Source organism: Brassica napus, chromosome C4 (genome assembly GCF_020379485.1).
Source record: "Brassica napus cultivar Da-Ae chromosome C4, Da-Ae, whole genome shotgun sequence".
In the NCBI taxonomy this organism is placed as follows: Eukaryota; Viridiplantae; Streptophyta; class Magnoliopsida; order Brassicales; family Brassicaceae; genus Brassica; species Brassica napus.
The window spans coordinates 40,155,470-40,174,697 of record NC_063447.1 but is presented as its reverse complement, the minus strand read 5'-3'; the positions used below and the strand labels follow the sequence as shown (position 1 = coordinate 40,174,697).

Here is a 19,228-nt window from a genome sequence, read left to right as displayed (position 1 = left end):
GGCCGTGGTAGAGGAAACAAAGGAGGCTACAGAGGACGTGGAATGAACACCTATTCCACCAGAGGACGAGGTTTCAGTCAGCAGTTCTCAGGCGGTTCAAGCACAAGGCCGACATGTCAGATTTGTGGTCGTTATGGTCACTTAGCTGCTCGTTGTTACAACAGGTTTGATCAGGATTATGCCAACTCTGAGACAGTTCACAATGCGTTCACAACTATGAAGCTATCAGATCAGGAACATAATGCGGGTCAAGAGTGGTATCCTGATTCAGCTGCCTCTGCTCATATCACAAACTATGCGAATCAACTCACTTCCTCTGAGCCGTACTTAGGTAATGATCAAGTCATTGTTGGTAACGGAGACTTTTTCCCTATCACTCACGTGGGTTCCGTAGACTTACATACACCTTAAGGTATATTACAACTTGATGATGTCTTGGTGTGTCCTGATATAAGCAAGTCCTTACTATCAGTCTCAAAGTACACATCTGATTTTCCCTGTGAGTTTACCTTTGATTCTACTTATGTGCATGTCAAGGACAAGGAAACAAGCAGAGTGATAGCCAGAGGAAGAAGGCATAAGGACTTATATATGTTGAAGGATATGTGTTTTCAAGCTTTCTACTCTTCAAGGCAGCAAGCTACAAGTGATGGGGTATGGCATCAGAGGCTCGGTCATCCCCACAAGGAGATCCTTCAACTACTAGCCAAGAATAGTTTGATAGTTTTCAATAAGAGAGATTCTCAGTTGTTATGTGATGCTTGTCAGCTTGGAAAGAGTTGTAAACTCCCCTTTTTATCTTCTGAAACAATTTCTAATAAACCTTTGGAAAGGATTCACTGTGATTTGTGGGGACCTAGTCCAGTTACTTCGTCTCAAGGCTTCAGATATTATGCCATTTTTGTTGATAATTTCTCAAGGTTCACCTGGTTTTATCCTCTTAAGTCGAAGACAGAGTTCTACACTGTCTTCATTCGGTTTCAGAATCTTGTAGAGAATCAGTTTCAGAACAAAATCAAGCAGTTTCAATCTGATGGAGGCGGTGAGTTTGTGAGTGGTATGTTTCTGAAGCATCTTGCAACGTGTGGGATCAAGTATCTGTTATCTTGTCCTCACACCACAACAAAATGGGATCTTAGAGAGAAAACATAGGCACATAACAGAACTGGGTCTCACAATGATGTTCCATTGCAAAGCGCCATCGTCTTTGTGGGTAGAAGCTTTCTTTACTGCGGCATTTCTTGGAAATCTCCTTCCATCTTCAGTCAACACTGACAGTAAGAGCCCCTATGAGATGCTTCATGGTCAACCTCCTATCTATACATCTCTGAGAGTATTTGGCTGCAAGTATTTTCCGAGTTTGAGGCCATATATGAAGAACAAGATGGATCCAAGATCACTTGTTTGTGTCTTTTTGGGTTACAACGAGAAGTATAAGGGCTATAGGTGCTTTCATCCTCCAACGGGAAAAGTGTACATCAGTCGACATGTTTTGTTTGATGAACATTGTTTTCCCTTCTCAGACATTTACAGTCAAAGTCACAGTTCTGTTACTACTCCTCTCAGATCGGCATGGATGAAATCTGCAGTTGTTTGTGATCAACTTGACGATAACAGTACCTCTTATCAATGTCAAGATGAATCCCTTGACCGGCACAAAGAGTAGTTCAAGTTGCTCCAACTTCCCCTCCACATCCGCTGTCGCCTTTGAACGGAGAAGCTGAGCATTCACCAGCATCAAGTCATTCATCTACATCTTTAGACTCAAACTCTGATGATGAAAATGAATAAGTGGTGCAGCAACCTGCTCCACCTCAACACACCATGACAACAAGAGCTCGGTCTGGAATCATCAAGCCTAATCCAAAGTATGCATTGTTCACTGTCAAGTCAAGTTATCCAGAACCTAAAAGTGTGAAGGCTGCATTAAAAGATAAAGGATGGACTAACGCAATGACAATAGAGACGTTTGAATTGGTTCCTCCAGAAGATGATCAGAATCCGATAGGTTGTGGCTGGACCTACAAGACCAAGCTCAACGCTGATGGAACAGTGCTCAAACTCCGAGCTCGCTTGGTGGCTAGAGGAAATCACCAAGAAGAAGGTGTGGACTATTTAGAAACATTTAGTCCAATTATAAGGACTGCAACCATCCGAGCCATTCTACATGTTGCAGTGACTAAACAATAGAAGATCGGGCAATTAGATGTTCAGAATGCATTTCTACATGGAGACTTAAATGAGACTGTTTATATGGTTCAACCACCTGGTTTTGAGGATCAAGAGAGACTAGACTACATTTGTAAATTGAAGAAAGCAATCTACGGTTTGAAGCAGGCTCCAAGAGCATGGTTTGACAAATTCAGTAACTTTCTTCTCAAGTTTTGGTTTATCTGTAGCTTTCAAGATCCCTCTCTGTTTGTTCATCATCAGGGCACTGATGTGATCTACTTGCTTCTGTATGTTGATGATATGCTACTGACTGGAAACAACAGTGGTCTGATTGAAGAACTTCTTCAGAGTCTGAACATTGAATTTTGAATGAAAGATATGGGAGATGTACATTACTTTCTCGGAATTCAAGTGGCATCATACAGCTACTGGTTTGTTCATGAATCAGGCCAAGTATGCTCAAGATTTGCTTCATGTAGCTGGTATGAGTGAGAGTGCACCAATGCCAACGCCACTTCCCCTGAAGCTAAATAATCTCCCTGGACAAGATGAAATCTTCTCAGATCCTTCATACTTCCGGAGTCTTGCCGGCAAGTTGTAGTATCTAACATTGACAGGACCAGACCTTCAATTCTCTGTCAACTTCATTTGTCAGAAAATGCATCAACCAAGTGTCTCAGATTTCAGTTTACTAAAGCGAATTCTAAGATATGTGAAGGGCACAACTGAAATGGGGATCAATATTCACAAAGGACCAGATTCAACACTTCTCTGTTACAGTGACAGTGATTGGGCTGGGTGCAAGGATACAAGACGATCAACAGGGGGATTCTGTATGTTTCTTGGATCAAACATCATATCTTGTTCAGCAAAGAGGCATGACACAATCTCAAAATCTTCTACATAAGCTTAGTATAGGACAATGTCTCTTGTTGCATCTGAAGTTGCTTGGTTACAAAATCTTCTCAAGACTATGGGATTGGAGCAGAAGAGGACGCCGTTGTTGTTGTGTGACAATCTATCGGCAGTGTGTATGACTGCTAATCCGAGGTTTCACAAGAGAACTAAACATTTTGAAGTGGATTGGCATTATGTGAGGGAAAGAGTGGCGATGAAGAAGCTTGAAGTCAAGCATATTCCTGCATCCTATCAACTTGCCGATGTGTTCACAAAGTCTCTGTCTCAAGACGTCTTCTGCAAGTTACGGTTCAAACTAAGTGTTTCCTTACTCTTCACACTTAGTTTGAGGGGGTGTATTGATAGTATGGGCCAAGAGAAAGAGAAGAACGCGGTCCAAGTTAAATAGAAGCCTGCATGTGTGGTTTTAGATGAAGCAACGGTCGAAATGTTAGTCTTGGACGGAAAGCAAAAGGCAACGTTACGTACCGGCGTGACAGCTAAGGAGATCAGTACGTTTAACAGATTTGGAGCCTTGGCTGAGTGTGCTGTCACATGCTGACAAGATTAAGGATAAGATTAAGGTTGTATATATAAAGACCTTATGATGTAATGTTTTTGGCAAGTTGAATAACAGTAAAGTTAAAGTTATCTTCTTCATTAAGCTTTGCTTCTCTGATTCACATATTTATCATCCAAATTTCGATGAAATCATAAAACTCTTAAGATATGTATTTCAAGTAACGGTGTACAACATCCAGAAAGAAAGAAATCACCGCGTGTGATGGAGAGAAACCAATTTCTGCTTCTGACCTTAACAAAGATAATTGATAAGTGTAATTTTTTCTCGATCGAAATCACACAAATTGCAAAACTGATTTTTGGCTGCATACAATTTTACATTCATTCTTAAGAGAGCTGTAATAAAAACAGAGTATACACGATGTTGATATAACATCTTATGATCAAAATTAACTTATAATGGTTTAACGGATCTCATGAAAGATGATAAGTTTAAGACTTGGTAAAATGTGAAAATTCGATCACTAGTTTGTTTAGTAACAAGAAGATAAAAATATAGTGTGGAAAATAAGGAAAATGATGTCAATTTTGGCAGTAGGTTGTATTATTTAGGGGGATTTTAGAAAAAAGAAAAGGACGCATTAAGAGAGCGTGGCCCAGCCAGCCAGCTGTACACGGAACTCCTTTTGGTCTTAACCTCTCCCCCGAGAGAGAGAGAAGTAGCAAGAAGCAAGAAGAGACTCGAAACATTTTTCCTCAAAAACAATGGCGAAGAAAGGTGTCCCTGAGTGGCTCAACAGTTCCCTCTGGTCCTCCTCTCCTTCTCCCATCCCCGACGATCGCCCTCTCCGCCCTCCTCCCGCCGCCACCACCGTCGCTCCATCTCCTCCGATCGTCGAGCGTCCTCCTCCTTCCACGATTTCCGCCGCACCAGCTCCGCCTCTTCCGATTCGTCCTCCTTCCAAATCTGAGATTAACGATTTGCAGAATGGGAGCGGGGTAGATGGACCTGGAAGCGTAACTCCCGCGGCTGAGGATGTTTCTCGGAAGACGCAGGTCGTCGCTGAGGTTAGTCCTTAAACACACACACAAACTCATTATCTCTCTCTCTCTCTCTGTACATTCTTTTATTTTGATTGCTCTTTGTGATAGTTATCTAAGAAGGTGATAGACTTAAAGGAATTGAGGAAAATTGCTTCACAAGGTCTACCTGATGATGCTGGCATTCGCTCCCTCGTCTGGAAGGTACCAAATAGAATATCTTTGGATCTTAATGGAATGGATTTGAGTTCACTGTTACTCTCAGTTTCAGCTTCATATTGTTTATCCTGATTGTGTCAGCTTTTATTGGGCTATCTTTCACCTGATCGCTCACTCTGGTCTTCTGAGTTAGCTAAGAAAAGGTCTCAGTACAAGCAATTCAAAGAGGAGCTTCTGATGAATCCCGTAAGTTTGTTTTGGTGATTTGATGCTCAAGTTCATTGTACTGATTGGTTTGTGACGGTCTTCCGTCCAAACTTCTGATGGGATACAAAATGATAACTAGCTTTGATTGACCGAACACACACAAACCAGTGATGAAGTAGACATAATGGGGTTGTTGCCACTAGCTAAGGGCGTGTTGAATGGAAATTCGATGTTAATTGGAAAGCATACATTTTTATTAGTTTTGATCCACATGCTTGTATTTGTTGGTGTAATATGTTGTTGACATGACAGCTAAATAGATGTCATGTGTTTGACTAAGCAGACTGTTCTAGGGCCATTGTGCATATGATATCTCCTAGAGGTACAATGATAAATAAAGTAGTTAATAATGAAGAATCGGTCATTATAGAGATGCTTACGTTATCTGGGTGATAGCTCTTCCTTTTTCATGTCACTTTCTTATTTTTCTATTTAGGATAACCCCGGTTTCTATATATTTTTGTGGCTAGTTAGTCTGAAGTAACAAGGAAGATGGAGAAATCAAAGGGTGGCGATAGTAATGATCCGAAAGTCGAAGGCCCTGGTGCCCTTTCAAGGTCAGAGATAACTCATGAGGATCATCCCTTAAGTCTTGGAACAACAAGCTTATGGAACAACTTTTTCAAGGTATTTAGATTTCAGCTTGAGATATCATTATCCTCAAATATTATCAATTTTGTGAGTCAAGTGTTATTACCTTAGTATTGAGTTCTGAATGTAGCCTGAAAGCTATAGTATCATGGATAATATAGCTGAATTATGACAATCTCAGATATTAGTTTGTAAATGCTCACTTATGCACTTCTAAAATTTTGTTTCTTTCATCATGATTTTGTCACTTACGGTTGGTTGTAAAAGCATGACTCTTTGGTGACTGCACATAATCACTATGAAATATCATTTTCTCTTCGTGGTTTAGCACTGTTTTTTTCATGTTGCATTTAAAGCTGCAAAATGACCTTCCTAATTTTAAACTGGTACTTTCAGGACACGGAAGTCTTGGAACAGATCGACCGTGATGTGATGCGTACGCATCCAGACATGCACTTTTTCTCTGGAGATTCAGCGGTAGCAAAATCTAATCAGGTTGGATTTTGTGTTTGCCTATTTAAAGCGCTTGGTTGAAACATGTGCATATTAATAGTCTTCCCGGTCATTTTGTACATGTCTTGCATCTTCAGGATGCTTTGAAGAACGTGTTGACTATCTTTGCAAAGTTGAATCCTGGCATCAGATATGTACAAGGGATGAATGAGATATTGGCACCTATCTTCTACATCTTTAAAAATGACCCAGATAAAGGAAATGCAGTGAGTAGCTCTTGCTAATGTACCATTTCTTTTTTTTCCTTGTTTTATTTATACTCACATTTTTCTACTTCTAATGGATGTCTTTTGGATAGAACACCACCTCGTCCCCCTTATTTGCTTAACGCTGGCATTTTAAGTGTTGCAGGCGTATGCTGAAGCAGATGCATTTTTCTGTTTTGTTGAATTGATGAGTGGGTTTCGAGATAATTTCTGTCAGCAACTTGATAACAGTGTGGTGGGTATACGCTACACTATAACAAGGCTGTCCATGCTCTTAAAGCATCATGATGAAGAACTTTGGCGTCACCTAGAAGTCACAACTAAAGTAAGATATCACTGATGAGACGCCTTGCTTTCAAAATTTTCGTTTTTTGGAGCTTCGGTAATTTTATAGAAGTGTTTCAGCGTTGTGACAGTTGATACCCCATGTGTCAATTTTCAGATAAACCCACAATTCTATGCGTTCAGATGGATCACACTCCTCTTGACTCAAGAGTTCAACTTCGTGGAAAGCCTTCACATCTGGGACACACTCTTAAGCGACCCCGAAGGTCCACAGGTAGTATTCAATTTATTACCATTCAGTTTCCGAAGTGAATTCCATTCTTGTGAGTGACTTGAGTCATTAAGGGTTTCATTTCAATACCTCTAAGCAGCTTAGTTTAGGACAATATAACGTGCATGTATGTAGGGAAGAATTAGGAGACATTAACAACGATATGGCTTTTGTACGTGGTATAGTCATAGAGATTCTCTTTGCATCTTATCGTAAATTTGGCTCTACATGCACTTGCTGTTTTGTAAGAGAGAAGGCTAACAAGTGAAAATGAAACATTAATTTGCAGGAGACGCTACTACGAGTATGTTGTGCAATGTTGATACTAGTACGAAGGCGTCTGCTGGCTGGTGATTTCACGTCGAACCTCAAACTTCTTCAAAACTATCCTCCTACAAACATCAGCCATATGCTCTATGTCGCAGATAAATTGCGCTCTAAATAAAATAAATAAAGATCGTCAGGTTTTTAACAATCATTCAGTCCCTTTCTCCTTGTTGTTTTGAATTCATAGACTCTGCACTTTCTTTCTTCATATGTACATGATTGTGTAAGTTAACTGTAGCTGCCTGAGAATATCTCAGATCAAACCTTGCTTCAGTGTTGAGATTTCTGATGGTAATGATGTGTAACAGATATTATAGATAAAGAGTTTTTAGGATGTCAGATCTTATATTTTTTTTCTTTGATCATTTCACGGAAGTTTCTTTTCTTGGTTTGATTTGGTAAATTATCTGAATAATAAATTAAAAAAAATTGAAGAAGTAATTGTGTGACAAATATTTTGTTCAAAGTCAAAAAGAAAAAAACTCCTGGTTTTCTTCCAACAAAAGCAAAGAGCAGTCATGAGTTGTGGAACGATTTCACTAATCTTGTTAATGATTATGATCGTCCTTTTCCCATACTGTTACATCTTCCTTCTCTTCGCGTCTTTTCTGCTGTGTTTTATTATTGCTGCTTACTATCTTCTTCTTGGAGAATTCTAAAACATTTTGTTGAAGACTCAAGAAAATGGATCGGTACGTTTATAGCTATGGCTTGATTCGGTTTCTTGGTTGATTCCTTGTTCGCAGAAAACTTCAAGTTCCTGATGTTGGCAATTTCTTATACTTTGTAACATCTCTTTGCTTGTATTTCAACTCAGTTAATTTTCTTATTAATAGATTTCGTTTATCGTATGGTCCACCCCACCATAACATAATGTCATCTCATCACCTTTTTTTTTTTTTTGAAAAAATCAACTCATTACCTTGCGTCTGCTAATTCTATTTACGACCTAATCAATGGTACGTACGTATACCACAATTGTTCTGATTAATAATTTGTAGAAATTCTTTTATACATCTTTAATGAAAAAAATGATTACCATCTATACCAGTAAAATATTTTATCTCATAATCAAACATCTAAATAATATCAATATATCACTACTGCATGAAACATATGGTTAATTAACATGATGACGTGTATTATATAGTTAACACTACAATCATACCCCTTTTGTTTACAATCATACTTTCTTGTTGTCAGAATAGTAGATTTTACGTCCAACCCGCAATTTAATATTGAAAACCCGACATGATCCAATGAAAAAATTTAATCGAACCAAACAAATTAACATTATGACGTTAAAATTAGATCGGGTTCTATCTCAAACGGGTCAGTTTTTCATTATTCTGACATTCGATTCAATGTTCTGACAATAAGAAATATGGTTTTTTAGAGCAACTCCAACACAGATATGTAGGTGAGTATAAAGATTGCTCCTCTAGTCTTTGTCATGTTTTTAAATTCAGTTTTGCTGTTATAGCAACCAGTTTTGTTTGCGGTCTTAGCTTTGTTACCAATTGTATTTAAAAAAAGAGAGACCTCTACTCCATTTTTTGGGAGTAAGATTAGATAAAAAAGTTTTAGTTGACCAAAAAAGGTTAAATGATAAAAAGAGAGAAGATATCTATCCAGAATCTCAACGGTTACGTGTTCATTTCTCAGTCATTTTTTTCTGTTTTTAAATTAAAACTTATTTCTTCAGCAAAATTATAATAAAACTAGGGGTATTCCGGCGTTACGCGCCGGATTCAGACCTTGTTTTGTCTTCTGAATACATTTTGTTTCATTTTCATTTGTTAGTTGTTAGTCCAATCAACATAGAATTATTAGTTCTTGACAATTAAGAATTGAGAGTCCTGACCTAATAATGGATTTTGTGAGTGCATGTTGGGAGATCTCACGTCTACAGTCCTTAGCTTTCGAAGTCATGTCAATGCATTTTTGACTCCTGCTGAGTGGAAATGTTAAATTTTTTTAGTAATGTGGACGATGCATTTTATTGGTTTACGGTTTGTATGTATAGGGGATTTGTTTTTTTTTTTTAAGTTTATTGGTTTATCCCAAAAAGATAGTTAATTGTATGAGTTAGTACATGAGGGAGTAATAATGAATTTCAAAAGTATAGCAAACAAAATATTTTATTTTTCCTAATGATTTAATATTGATTTTAATTTTATTTTGATAAAAGGTTTTAGAAAGTTTTACAATTTAAAAGTTTTTTTCTGTTAGATGAAGTTTTATATTTTGTTTCTAGTTATTAGTCTAAAGATAAAATTTTAATGGCTGTGTAACGACCCTGATTTTTGGCGGAGCCTTTTTGACTTTATTAAAATTAAAGCCCAATTCTCTCTTTTTATTTTGTCTCACATTGGAAGTTTAGAAAATCTTTCTCCTTTCCCTTCTCCTATATAAGGAACTCTACCATTTCTTTTTATTCTCATCAAGTCAAAGTATTTCTTTGCGCGTGACGAATTGTTGTTGAATTATCCGACGACCAGTCATTAGTGAATTTTTCCGGTTGGATTTCCAGGTGAGCTTCTGACGAGATTTCTGGACGTGCTTCCGGCGGGACTTCTGGACGAGCTTCCGGTGGGTTTTTCTAGTAAGTTTGTCGCCTCCTTATTTCTAGTTATAGGAATATTTTAGGAAAGTTTCTAATTTAGGAAATAAATTATATTAGGGAAGTTTCTATTTTAGGAAAGTTTCCAAAAATGGATATTTTCTGAGACTCTGAGACTAAGTTGTTGACTCTTGTGTTGAAGTTGACCATCTCCCGGCGATCATTCCAGCCAGTGACTAAGGTGAGGGCTACTTTGTTAAATCCGGAGCTAGTTTAGTACTACTATTATGGAAAGTATAGTTTCGAAACATGATCAGTCTCTGTGAATCGAGTCTGTTTGAGAGTTTTGTTTGTTTATTATTATTTTTGATTGTTAAACTGGAAATATGATAATAGAGGATTCAACGGTTGTGTGAAATGATTGATGTTAAAGACTGTTATATATATATAGTTATATAGTAGGGACTATGTGATGAGTGCAGGGGCCAGAAAGATCTGGGCTAGCGACACATATGAGTACGGGGGCCAAAGAAATCTGAGCTAGTGACGTATAGAGTACGGGGGCCAGAGAAATCTGAGCTAGCGACGTATAGAGTGCGGGGGCACATAGACATCTGAGCTAGCGACGCATATGTGATGAGTACGGGGTCCCAGAGACGTTTGAGCTAGCGACGTATATATTGTGTGGTGCGGGGTGCAAAGACGTTTGCATATCAACGCATATTGGTGGAGTGCGGGGGTCCAGAGATGTCTGGACTAGCGACGCATATTATATTATTGTATATCCGTATGAGGAGAATGCGGGGTGTGTGGACTAGCTATGTACCATCAGCGCATTGTTTGTTTTGTGTGATGCGCTAGGCATCTTGTTTGTTCATGCTAGAGCTATGCCTACATAGTCGTAGTGCTATGTACTGAGTCAGTTGTTTGCGGTTTAGCATCTCATACCTCACTGGGTGACTCCCCTGTTGCTCATCCCTCTTTCTTCCCATTGCAGGTGAGCTTGCCGAGTAGTTGGATATATGGACGGTTTGGTGTCTGGGGATAATTGTATTTTATTTCGGTTTTAATTAACTTTTCGATTTAATGTATTTGGTTTTTAAATTATGAACTTGTTTCATTTGGAAATTATTTGATTAAAAGGCTTGACATTTTATTCGGTTTTATAAATCGGTTTAATTTGGCATATTCCGGATAGTAGCACGCCGTTCTCAAGAGAGGAAGAGACGGGTGTTACAGGCTGCATATTGATTAATTATTTTCCTTTTATATATTATTAATTAGATAACTAATAATTAACGATTCATCGTCATTTTTAAATAATTCAACCAATATTTTGAGGATATATGGACAAATATAAAAGTGTTGATAGTTTACACACTTTTGGGATTTTGATAAAACTAAAAAGTCTTTTTGGTAAAATTACAAAAGCCTTGAGAGTTTGAATTCTTCATTTCCTTATTTATGTTTTCATTTTCTATATTCAAATGATATAGGGGTTTTCTATTGTTATACCAGTTTTTCTTAATACTTGTATTATTTTTATATGTTTATGTATCTCTTTCTATTTTTTAATTTGAGATATAAAATAATTAAAAGGATTATGTTATTTATTTTATTTTACTAACATTAGTAAAAAGTCAAAAAAGCTTTACTAAAACTAAAATGATGATGATAGTATTTTCATGTTCTTCTCAGAGAGGCTTGAGTTTGAATAAATCTACAAAAAATCATTAGAATAGGCGAATGCAAAAGAAAAATCATTAGAATAGGCTTGACTTTCATGTACAATTTTTTTTTATTTTGCCAAATTTTAGCTATTGGCAAAAGTCTATACACTTCTTTGACCAGTATCCATGATTTCAGTGTTAATATATCACTGGTTGTTTTGATTCATAGAAGATGCTTTTATATTTCCTTTCATTACATATATTTCCTGCAGCCACAATAGACATTACTTCTGCTTATCATAAATTTTTGGGGGATTTTCCTTGGCTTGTACTGTCCTCGGGGTTGTTTTTTTAATGAAAAGTAAGGTTTATACCTCGTCACCAAAATTCACATGAGATGTAGCTCCTTCTGTATTTCTTTTTATGAAAGTAAGGCTTTATTAAACATGAGAAGCTTGTACTGTGCAACCCGAGTGAACATTCACCCTTGCGGCCTCCTCAGTTCTTGCCTTACCTTACTGAATTCTGGCTTGAAAACAAATCCCATATACCATCACATGCCAAAATCAAGAGCTCAACATCCTTTGTTAGAGTAATATGTTGAATCTTTGGTCTGAGATCAGAGGTGAAGAGGAAGGCAGTGAAAGGAGTCAGCAGTCTTCAGTTCACAGTCCCCAATGGTACGTGTGAAAGCAAGGACACCGTTAAGGTAGTCATCCTTCTTGGAAGGTTCGATTTGGGAGCCACTATGCCAAGTGTTTTGCTTTGGTTTCTTCTCCATAAATTTATCAAGGAAATCAGTTAAAAGTAAATCATTGAATGAGGAACCACCAACTCCCACGGGTATAGTTACAGTTAGTTTGAGATCAAGGATTAAGTTACAATCAAGACTATAATATGAAGAAGGTTGTTATCCTAGTTAGAAGTGCACATGTAATTATTGTTGTAAGCGTAGCTTCAATAATCACCTTCATGATTAGCTTCGACATCATTCCTTTCATTCTCTGCTTCTTTAATGGTATCAATATCATCTTCCTCTTTCACTACCTGAAGATTTTCTCTTCTTCTCCTTCGTCGACTGATTCACTCTGGACCACCATGTTCCTGCATGGTGAATAGAAATACCGATTGACTGACCATACGAAAGCTATAAATAACTATGTTAAAGAACGATAAAAGCATACCATAGAGGTGGATTTTCTCTTAAGCACCTCCATCTATATTCATATCGACGTAAGCAGTCACATCACATGGAAGCCACATCACAGAAACATCTTCATATCTATCATTTCTTAATCTCCAAACGGAACTGAACTTTTCAGTAAGTTCCTTATCTTTAAAGCTTCTGTGCACAGATACCCATATGTAGGTAGATTTTCTGCTTTAACCTGACAGGTCCATTTGATATTCGTCTCCATAGATTGAAGTTGCACTCACTTCAAATACTTTCCATGATCATGTTAGCTCTGCTGGTTGTGTGTGTTTCCTTTGTGAGGAAAGGTTTTAACTCCAGTGGTGCGTCGTTGTTACTGAGAACAATGACATAACAGAAAATATGAAAAAAAACAAAGATCGTTGGTACCTTTGGTCTTCATAATTTTTAAGGACTAACCCACTGTTCTTCATAAACACCAACTCTCATTATATGTATATCTGCACCACCATTAGCGAATAGTATAGTGTGGACTCTTATAAGCCTCAATTCACTCATCTCCCCAACATTGATTCCAACTGGACCTCTAGAATAGGATCTATCCTGCATATCAAGCAAATATAAACAACTAAGCACTGAAACCGATTCTCAGTCACCAGTAAGAAATAAGTTCAAAAATATATCATGTGGTTCTTTAAAATCTGGATAAAAAGATTATGGTAGTGTCTTAGAAACCAAACTAATATAGAACATCAAGAAACAAAGTACGTGTCCAGGAACTTACATACGTGTGTTACAAAAGCTGTCCTTTTATAGATTATGTTCCACAAACATTAATGTTACACTTGTGCTGAATTGCTTTCTATGTCCACGTGGATGGTAGAGATTCTTTGGTGAGGCTATTTACACCAGATCATGACGTTAAGATGTAAACGGATGGGTTGCTTCAGAGAGAGATCGATTTACCATAGCGTAAACCATAACCCGTCTCCTACACCGGCGTTCTGCACTTTCCTCTCTCGCCTCTCGGCTTTGATCCGCCAAAGCCTATCGCAGCAACGGGCAATTTCAGGGCGGAATCTCTTACTGATGCGTATTATCGGATCCGGAGGGATCTCCCTTACTTCAAAGTGAACTACGTGACGATCGTCTCCCTTGTGCTCGCGCTCTGGCTCCTCTCCCATCATTTCTCTCTCCTCTTTCTCATGTGACTATTCGGCGCGTGGATATTCCTCTTCCTATTATGCACGTCCGATCAGTCGCTTGTTGTTCTCGAACCCGAGAAGTCGCCATGTCGATGGGTTTGTATGAGTTTGAAGACGATTTCAGATTTAGGAAAAGATTTGTAGACGTTATGTAGATCGTAACGTTGCTTTAAGCTTCCGTGGGATTTCATCGTGGAGGTAGCGGCGCAAAAGGAAAATGGAAGAGGAAAACCTAACTCCATGCGAGTTTCTAACAGATGTGATAAAAATTGGGTTTCGGATTTGGGCTTTATTCGCAGAATAATAAAAGCCCAGTTCAATAAATAAACTGAGCGACCCGGCAGAAAAAAAAATTGAAAGTGCCTTACCATGCAGCCAGGGTGACGTGGACGCCGGAGAAAAGAGCAAACTCAACTTTATTTAATAAGATAATGATAAATTGTTGCTGAAATACATAAACATGGGTTCTAAGCGAGATGGCAAATGAGGACCTGAACCGCGGGTCTGGCCCATATGTCACGCGACAGGTTTGGACAGCATTTTTGCAGGCCATTATTAAGTGGGCCTCGCGGTCTTGTCCTGCACGGAATTGGGCCAATGCGGGATGGGCTTTAGTTGAGTTGCGGGCCATTTGAGTCTTTTTACGGGTTCGAGAAAAATGAAGAGCTGAGCACAACAGGCTTGCTTTTCCTTGTCGGTTTAAATGGTGACGACTTTTCTACTTCCCTTTAATTGAGTTTTTTTTTTCTCATTTCTTCTATTGATCGAGAAGAGAGAGGTGATTGCCGAATCGATTACACATGCATATAATTCCTTCTTTGCAGTACACACGATTTAAGAATGTTATTTGAATTGCACACATGAAGTAATGACTACTTGTAACTTGAATCAAACTTTAAAAACAAAAGAAGTAGGAGGGAGATAAGTGTACAATTCAAGGACTTCACTTCTGTTATGATTTATGAGTAATAACAACTTGTAACAAATTTGATAATGTATGACTAATCCTCGTCTCTTTTCTTATAACAACTAGATCCTTTCTCCGCGTTACGCGCAGATAACATATTTAAATTTGTTACATTTATCATTTTTATTTGTATTTGAATTTTTGTATATTAAATTATATATAACTAATTTTAAAATTTGATTTTTTTTTTAGTTTGAAGTAAGTATTTCTATTATATGTAGCATAATTAACTAATAAAATATGAAGAATCAAGTCCGAGATTTTAGAGTTATGTAAAAAATATAATTATGTATAGAATATAAATTATCTTAGGCTTTGATTGGTAGAGCATTATGCTCTACATTATCCAATCAACAATTGTCAGAAAAGCAATTAGAGAAACATTTACTAAATGCTAATGCTCTTCAAATGCTCTCTAGCCAATGCTTTCTAGCCAGTGCTCTCATATGAAGCTTTTAGAAGAGCATTTGCATTTATAATTTATAAAATTAAGAAAAATATACAATTAATTCATTTATTTTATCTAATAATATCATAAAATTATTTTTATATCCAGAAAATAAAATTTTGATTTCTAAAATTAATTTCCAATAAAAATATTTTTTTTAAAAAAATAGTATTTCACATTTAAAATATAATTTAATATATTTCAAATTTGAAAAATTAGTTTTAGAAATAGATATTTTATAAACATAACTTTTAAATTGTTAAATAAAATAAATTAATTATATATTTTTTTTTAATTTTATAAGTTAATATATTTATATATATATTAGAAATATATTCATTAAAAATAAATATATTATATGTTATATACTAATTTTTAAAATAATTTTAAATATCATACTCATACTGCTATACCAATCATCATATTAAACAGTTTAGCAAAAGCATACAGCTCCTGCAGCATACTGCTTCTATAGCATACTGCTACTGCTAATGCTAATGCTCTACCAATCAAGGCATTAGTTTAAAAGATCGGAATCTCATCTCGAATAAATTCACGAAAAGAAAAAGTACTCCAATAACCCGTTTAAAATATAAAACCCTCTTTTCTAAAAAAAAGCGTACTGAGCAATAATATTTTACGTGTAATAGTTGAAAACTAACAATTGAACATCGATCTAGAATATTATTTTAATATATCTAAAGGTAAAATAAGAATTGTAATAAACAAATTTTGAATTTTGTAATATTACATGAATTAGAAGTCTTTAAAATCTAAAATATATTTTATTAACATAATATATTTTTATTCATTTATTATTTTGACGTTACAAAATATTGCTTTAGTTTTATTTTTATATTAATTTTTAATAATTTAGCTTCTTTTAAGTAATTTTAAAATTATCAAGAATATAATATATTTAAAATTATTTATTTAAATATATCCAAATATGATGTCTCATTTTTATGTGTGTTTGCGTTGAGCATATTTAATTTGTAGTTTGTATATTACATAACACCTTGTTGCGTGCCGTTCTATGGATTTAATAAATGTGTTGTCATTTCCTTTTTATTACTACTAACATATTTTTTTAGTGATCAGTGATAATGTATTTTTAACGTTATGTATTATATTTTATCGTATATTTTCTAACTCTTCATGCTGACACTTTTTTTTAGAATCATTTTAATTAGATAATAGGTTTAAAGATGCAAATAAAATTGTGCTTGTTGTAAATTTAGAATTTTTAGTGTAACTGAGCACTATCAATTATGAAAATTATATTATGATTTTATTTTACTAAAGCTTTCTTTATGTGTATTTTTTGTTTTATTTTGTATTTTTACTATTTTATTCTCTTATTCTTTAATTGCAGAGAATTGCTATTTTCAATTTTTGTTTCATATACCTCAAAAGTCTTCGGTTGATTTTTGTTTTTTTTTTTTCTCCAATTACAATGTACAGTTCGACCATTTTTTTTTTTTTTTGGATCAAACTACTAATATCATCAGATTGAAAAGCTTAAACTCTAAGAATAAATTGAGTATTTGTGCTAGAGAAAACTGATTTAGTTTCATATCTATATAGAGTTAGTTTATAGATTACTCTATCTGTTTCAATATCCAATAAATATATAATTACATTGAAATATAAATACAATTTATATAGTGAAACAAAAAATACTTTTAAACCATTATATTATAAAACAAAGGGAATATTCAAATTATATTGAAACATTAGAATAGTAAGAATCAGAAAATGTGAAATCTCAACGTCGATCATTTACATCGGTCATGCCTTAGACCATCTCTAATGTATTCCTCTATTTTTTTCTCTAAAATAGATGAATTTCATAATAGAGATGGATTTGTCTCCGATGTATTTTTCTATTTTCTCTCCTGAAAAAGAATATTCTTGAAATATTCTTTTAAAAGTTTACAAATAATATTTTTTATTTGTGAAAGTTGAAAACCAACCCAATTTATTTTAGTATTTTATAAAATTATGATATTATTTACACTAAATAGTTCTTTATAAACTATTATGTAAATAAAAAATATAATTATATTTATATAAATAATATATTTTCACTAAAAAAATATTTTCGGCTATAATTGTTTAAGTAAAAAGTTAAATGATCATTTTGTAAAAGCAAATAGAGGAGGTGACATGACAAAAATATAGTTTCTTATTGGTCGATTATTTTCGCCTATGTGGACACTCTATCTAAGGCTTATATCTTTTTTTTTTATTACTTGTTTGATATTTAATACTTAATTTTTAATATATTTTTGAACCATCGCGATAAATAAAAAACTTTTGAATTCTTAACTGGTTTCAAGATCCAATGATAATTAAATAACTCTATGTACATAAATGATTTTATTTGGTAACAATCGCACAAAGAACAACAACTCCAAGCTTGTAAGACTTTGACATTACAGAATGTTAATAAAGCAGATTAACCGAGACCTCGGGTTTCATCTTGGAGAGGAGCGTCGTCTTTGATGTGCGGTGGTCTAACAATGATAAGTCCGTACTCTATAGCTTCTTCTGAGTTGAACCTTTTCAATCTGCTCAAATCTTTGAAGATCTGTATCATCATCATTGTTTAATTATTTTCATCATCATCAGCATATGCACTCAGAGGTGTCAATTATTATTATGACAACAAAACTAACCCTTTTCCGTAGGCTGTCCTGTATTTTTGGCTAGTTAGTTGAAGAGGTAATCTCTTATCCTTGAAAGCTCCTTTGCTTCATTTTGAATATCATCAGCCTGAAGGAATTTTGCAAGTGTATATATATAGCTTTACCATGTTACTATAAGAGAGGAACAATATTTTTTATAGTCCATAGAGATAAGCGGCTTATAGCTGCACCAGCTGACCACGAGCTGCACCAGCAGGTGACTGGAGAGCGATCCTTAACAATGGCATCGCAAACCGTTGACCCTTTCACAGAAAACAATAATTCAACTTCAAGTTCCTCAGAGTCTAGCTAGCATATTAGATCAATTTGGTTTCCACATGTTTCAAAAGAAAGTGAAATAAAGAGTACCTTTTCAGCGGCAGCAAGAAGAAAACCTGCAAGGTTTTATGCAAGCCCATTATGTAGGTGTACCTATAGGCATCATCTTCACCCGTGACCAACTCGCTTTCCCTGTACTGCAATAACACAAACCACAAAGCTAATGAACCCAGCACATTCAAAGGCAAGCCTATTCCAAAAGAAGAACATTGAGAAATACATGGATTGCAAACTCTTGTGGATCCTGCCACAAAACTCCTATTCAAATTCTGATGCCCATTTGTCAAAAAGCCTGAACACAATTCCGACAAACAGTTGTAGTAACATTAAATAAATCACTTCACTCGTAAGGGACTAACCATATTCGATTTAAAGACAGAAACTTTCGAAAAGATTCAGAAGAAAAAGGAACATACTTGCAGATTGAGGCTTCGATTTAAAGACAGAAACTTTCGAAAAGATTCAGAAGAAAAAGGAAAATACTTGCAGATTGAGGCTTCGATTTAAAGACAGAAACTTTCGAAAAGATTCAGAAGAAAAAGGAACATACTTGCAGATTGAGGCTTCAAGCCAGAGTAAAGCTTGATGCTACAACTATAAAAAAACATATAAACAATCAGAATCATGTTATTTGCAGAGAGAGAGAAAGTGATTCCCATGAATTCACTATACTTCCTGATGTTTTTGGAGTCCAAAAACGTAGCAGGCGAGCAACAATGAACTGTGAAGATCTACCCAGTCGGAGAACATCGAAGGCGGATTGCGCAACAACATCGGAGGAAGACATTTTCGAAGGATCAATTAATTGAGAGTGATTGTGAAGGTTCAGCCCACTCGCAATCCTCTCCAATCATATATAAAAGGAAGGAAACAGAGAGGTCGAGAATGTTATTGGGTTGAATGAGAATAACATTAATTAAGAGAATTTAGTAGGATACGTTG

The 19,228-nt window shown here is 35.6% G+C and overlaps 1 protein-coding gene, 1 long non-coding RNA gene and 1 pseudogene across 4 annotated transcripts; 1 reads left to right on the top strand and 2 right to left on the bottom strand.

Moving 5' to 3' along the window:
* Positions 1-4,252: 4,252 nt before the first annotated feature.
* Positions 4,253-7,626, top strand: LOC106426937 (TBC1 domain family member 13-like). Its single transcript, XM_013867667.3, has 9 exons — positions 4,253-4,659; positions 4,744-4,836; positions 4,933-5,037; positions 5,533-5,685; positions 6,046-6,144; positions 6,240-6,368; positions 6,514-6,693; positions 6,811-6,927; positions 7,214-7,626. Exons 1-9 carry the CDS (start codon positions 4,357-4,359, stop codon positions 7,367-7,369), a joined length of 1,335 nt encoding a protein of 444 aa, XP_013723121.2. The 5' UTR covers positions 4,253-4,356; the 3' UTR covers positions 7,370-7,626.
* A 4,655-nt stretch (positions 7,627-12,281) lies between these two features.
* On the bottom strand, positions 12,282-14,145 carry LOC125585504. Of its 3 annotated transcripts, XR_007322435.1 has the most exons (4): positions 13,422-14,114; positions 13,097-13,240; positions 12,669-13,013; positions 12,282-12,588 (listed from the first exon to the last, which is right to left on the bottom strand). It is a non-coding gene; the product is annotated as an uncharacterized LOC125585504 (long non-coding RNA). The 3 variants fall into 3 exon arrangements; XR_007322436.1 differs by having other exon boundaries at positions 12,669-13,240; positions 13,426-14,145; XR_007322434.1 differs by having other exon boundaries at positions 12,669-13,240; positions 13,422-14,124.
* Positions 14,146-17,589: 3,444 nt separating this feature from the next.
* Positions 17,590-19,073, bottom strand: LOC125586074 (annotated as a pseudogene).
* Between the last annotated feature and the right edge of the window lie 155 nt (positions 19,074-19,228).